A 4,597-nucleotide genomic window follows, 5' to 3' on the forward strand; every position below is an offset into this window, starting at 1 on the left:
GGAGGGGGGGTTGGGGGGTGGGGGGGGGGGGGGGATGCGGAGGGGGGGGGGGGGGGGAGGGGGGTGACAGGCTGGGGTGGTGCCGTCCAGGGAGTGGCCTTGGGCCCATTGTACTGTCCTGGAGACAGCAGCGAGCCGGACACTGTCTGGACATCTCTGCCCAGAGATCTGCAGGCTGAAAGGAAGTTGGTGGGTCGGGTGGCAGAGGCTGAGCATCCCGGGGGCAGGGGTCCCTAGGGATCCAAGCAGGGGGTGGCCCCGAGTCTGAGATATCCTGGCTTTCCTGCTGGGCAGTGGCTGAAGGCCTGGAGTGGGGGACTCTGGGGGTCATGGCCTCGAGAGCAAGGGGAGGGTCTCAAGGAGGTCAGAGGGCTGGTCCCGTGGGCAGAGGATATGGTGTGGGGCAGGGATACTCCAAGATGGAGCTCTTCTGGGCAGTGACCAAGGAGCGTGGGACGGCGGACAGCGGCTGTGGGAGTCCCACTTGAGGCGCACTGGGCGGAGAGGGGTGGGAGCAGGGCCCAGGCCCTGAGTGAGGGGCCTTGAGGGGGAGCAGGTAGGCCCCTGCTGGTTGGAGCCCTGGATGGGGTCTCAGGGGGCTTCTCTACCCTGCAGGCCTTGTGAAGCTGGGGATTCACTGTGTCACGTGCCAGAAGGTGGCTATTAAAATTGTCAACCGGGAGAAGCTCAGTGAGTCCGTGCTGATGAAGGTGAGCTCAGTGTGGGGGGCCTGTGGTGAGAACCCCGGGGGCTGCAGAGAAGCCAGCCCAGGTGGGTCCCACTCGCTTGGTCCTGCTGGAGCACAGGTGGGCGGCTCCAGCCACAGAGCGGGCTCCCTGCGCTGCTGTCCTTTGACCATGACCAGCACCCTCCGTGCTGGCTGCCGCCCACCGGCCCAGCCTGCCCTTTCTCCTGGCCTCAGCCAGGAACCTGGGAGGGACAGGCCGCATCCCGGGGCACCGTCTGGGCCCTGTGCCAACCTGCTGGGGTAGCCAGTGGGGCCTCAATTTCCCCAGTTAGATTCAGGAGGAGGCCCCTGCCTCAGAGAGGGAAAGAGGACATGACACTTCCCGGGACGGGACCACACCACCCCTCCTGCTTCCGGCCCTCCTCCCTCCCCAGTACTGGGAGCCCCTCGTGTGGTGGAGTCTGGGCCCCCTTTGGGACTGGACACTCAGTGGGAAGGGGTTGCTCAGGCCTCGGGTTCCCCCATCTATCTGTCTGCTCACCGGTGGGTGTGGGGCACTCAGACCTTCGCAGGCAGGTGGCATGCTGGGGGGTCCCTTCCACCACGCCTGCCCCTGCCCTGGGGACTGTGCCGCACACACTCTCCCAGCCATCTCCCGAGGGGGCACGTGGGGCCAGCACGTGAGGAGGGCAGTGATGGGCTGCCTGAGGGGTGGAGGGTGATGGGGGAGCTGCTGATGGGGAAGAGGACCTCGCCAGAGGGCAGGGAGGGACTTGTGTGGGCCCCACTGGGGAACCCCAGAGACCACAGATGGGGCAGTTTTAAGGGAAGGTGATGCTTGCTTGGATGGGAGCGGGCAGACCCTGACCTTCCTTTGGACAGCACCTGGGTCTCACATGTTCAGTTGGGGACACTGAGTTCTAGCTGCCCATAAGCTCTCCGAGCAGAGACACAGAGCTCAGTGGCAGGGGCCTGAGGATCTAACTGGGGCCCACCCCCCTGAAGGCCTGGCAGGGCCGGGGTGGAGGGGCTGGGAGGCAGCCCCCTTGTGTGATGCCCCTGGGATGGGATGGGCCAGTCCATAGGGGTGCAGGCCCCATCGCTAGGCTGGCCCTCCTCCAAGCCTCCTGCTGCCCCCATGACCCAGCCGAGGCATCCAGGCGGGCACGGGCCACTCGATCTCTCTGTCTCCCCACCAGCCAGAGACCCCTGGAGGGCAGGGCAGCATGGCATCGGTGTCCCCCACCGCCCAGCCCCAGGGCTTTGGGTAAGAGGTGACGGGGTGGTGGATGCAGGGAGCAGGGCAGTGAGCCTGCCCCCAGATGGACCTCTTCTTCGCATGCAGGTGGAGCGGGAGATCGCCATCCTGAAGCTCATCGAACACCCTCACGTTCTAAAGCTGCACGATGTTTATGAAAACAAAAAATATTTGTAGGTATTGCCGGGTCTGGAGAGCCGGGGTGGGGCCTTGGGGAGGGCACAGGCAGCCCCCCGGGCAGGGGGCCCTGGTGAGGAGGGAGCTCTCAGGAGGCTTCCACGGTCAGCGCTCCCGGCCCAGAGCACGGCAGTCACCAACTGTATGGCCTTCCTGAGCTCACCTGGGCTGTGGGTGGTGGTCCCTCCCAAGGTCACTGCAGGGGGGGCGTCCATCCCTGTCACTCCTGCTTGTGTGACTGTAGGAGGCCCGGCCTGTGATGCCCAGGCCTCAGGAGGGGCCCCAGCGGCACTGTCCTTGGGCACGTTGGCATTGAGGGAGGAAACGTGAGCAAGGGGCTGGCCCGGGGGACCCTCGAGGGCTCGACTCCAAGCCCCAGCCCCGAAGAGGCCTGGGTGCCTGCTGGACGGAACTGGCTGGCCCAGGTGGCCGGCCACAGCCCACCAACACTGTTGTGGGCAGTGGAGGTTGGGGCACGAAGCCGGCCACCCAGGGCTGCCCGGGGGAGCAGGAGGGCTGCCCGGGGGAGCAGGAGGGCTCGGGCACACGGTTGGAGGACGGGCCCTGGGTGCAAACCGCGGTCCCTCCTACACGTGACTCACTCTTTGGGCCTGTTTCCTCAACGCCCTGGCATCCCCGCTGCGCCAGCCGGGACCCACGTGTTTGAGGGTTAGGGTGACGGGAGCCGCCCGGTCAGCACGGGTGTGGGGGTGCTGGGTGGCAGGCCCCTGACACTGCGAGCCCAAGGACGTCTGCCCCCGGAGACAACACCTGCATGGCCCCCCACCATCGGCCTCACCGGGGGGCCCACCTTGCAGTGTCAGGGGCGTCCCATGAGCTTGGGGCACACAACATGCGGGAGACCCATCACGCCTCATTTCTGCTGAGATCCTCTTGAGGATAGATCTGCTGGGGGCGGGGGAGGAAACGACAGGCAGAGCCTTTGGCCCCAAGGAGGCCGCCGTGGGGGGGGGGGGGGCGTAGGACAGCAGTCCAGCGGGGGGCACAGCCTGGGCAAAGACCCAATGACAGGGACACCATGCCCAGCATGAGGGTGATCAGGAGGCCAGGCTGGGTCCTGCAGGGCCCCACACGCTCCCCAGGACTCCCAAGCCCAAGGCCACCCAGGTGAGGGAGCAGCCAGGGGCCCTCTGCCGCCGAGGTCAACCTGGCCTGTGCTGTGCTTGGATCCTCCCACTCGGGAGCAGGGCAGGACCCCCGGAGGGCCCCTCCTGCCTGAATCCCACCTAGTGCCCCCTCTGCATCTCCAGGCTCCCTGTGCTCCCACCCCCACTGACCCCTCCCTTCCTGCAAGACCAGCTCTGGAGACAGCCTTGGCTTCCTCCAGGAACTCCTTGGGGGTCCTGCAGACATCCGTATGCACATGTCCCGGGGGCCTCGGGGTCCCTCCCTCCCTGTAGCCCCTGCCACCAGGCCAGACGTGGCATGCCCTGCCCCTCCAGCTCTCCCCATCCCGCCCTGCCCCCACCACAGCCCTGCGCCATAGCCCAGAGGGCCCTCAGTCCCTGGGCCCCTGCCAGTGACCGATGCAGCAGAGGCGAGGGCACAGAGGGGGGCAGAGGGGAGTGCCAGGCCTCGAGGCTACTGGCCCACAGAGCCAGGGAGCCCGGGGCCCTGTCAGAATCCTCCCGGGGGCCCAGCCCCCAGCCCCTGCCCCAGTCCAGACCACCAGGCCCTGGGGAGCCGAGTGGGGCAGTTACGACCTGCCCGCTGGGCCATGCCCACCTTTTTCCTCTGTCTTCCAAGACCCAGTGTGAGGGCCACCCCTGGGTGCCCCCAGCCCTGCCCTGCTCCAACTCCTTGCTCACCCTGTTTGGAGGTCTGCCCTATTGGTCAGGGCTCCCTCAGGGCCTGAGTGTCTGATTCAGACCTCTGCTCTGGGAGCCCAAGCTGGACTAGCCGGGGAAGGCCTAGAACGGTCACAGCCCCAGCTTGCGTGGGTGTCCACAGCCACAGTGCCCCTTTCGCCTGGAAGCCCGGCCGTCCCTCAGCCAGGGGGCCAGGGGTGACCCTGTGCCTGGATTCCCCACAGCAGAGGGCTCCCCCCATGGTGGTGCCGGAAGCAGGCCTGCCAGGAGGTGGGGGGCGTGGGGCCCTCATGCCGAGGGTGCTGGAGGTTGGGACAGGCAGAGGTTGGTGCCAGGATGGGGTGCTGGCCTGCAGCCTCTGGCCAGTGCTGCTGTGGCTGGGTGGCCCCAAGGCGGGCGGGTTGGACCACCTGCAGCCACCTGATGCCCACCTGTGCCCCGCAGATACCTGGTGCTAGAACACGTGTCTGGTGGGGAACTCTTCGACTACCTTGTCAAGAAGGGGAGGCTGACCCCCAAAGAGGCCCGGAAGTTCTTCCGGCAGATCATCTCTGCGCTAGACTTTTGCCACAGCCACTCTATATGGTGCGTGCCCCCACCCCCCGCCAGGTGCCCCCCACCCCCCGCCAGGTGCCCCCATCCCCA

At 67.0% G+C, this 4,597-nt stretch overlaps 2 protein-coding genes across 5 annotated transcripts in view; both read left to right on the forward strand.

The window, feature by feature from the left end:
- TSPAN4 (tetraspanin 4) overlaps positions 1–4,597 on the forward strand; it is a 559,204-nt gene that overhangs the window by 382,559 nt on the left and 172,048 nt on the right. The window lies entirely within an intron of this gene.
- Positions 1–4,597, forward strand: part of BRSK2 (BR serine/threonine kinase 2) — a 68,184-nt gene that overhangs the window by 35,280 nt on the left and 28,307 nt on the right. For all 3 annotated transcript variants that reach the window (XM_044919670.1, XM_044919671.1, XM_044919672.1), the window contains exons 2-4: positions 616–710; positions 2,034–2,119; positions 4,397–4,537. In XM_044919670.1, coding sequence (XP_044775605.1) covers positions 616–710; positions 2,034–2,119; positions 4,397–4,537 — 322 coding nt within the window. The remainder of the gene's footprint in view (positions 1–615; positions 711–2,033; positions 2,120–4,396; positions 4,538–4,597) is intronic.

Source organism: Neomonachus schauinslandi, chromosome 11 (assembly GCF_002201575.2).
Source record: "Neomonachus schauinslandi chromosome 11, ASM220157v2, whole genome shotgun sequence".
In the NCBI taxonomy this organism is placed as follows: domain Eukaryota; kingdom Metazoa; phylum Chordata; class Mammalia; order Carnivora; family Phocidae; genus Neomonachus; species Neomonachus schauinslandi.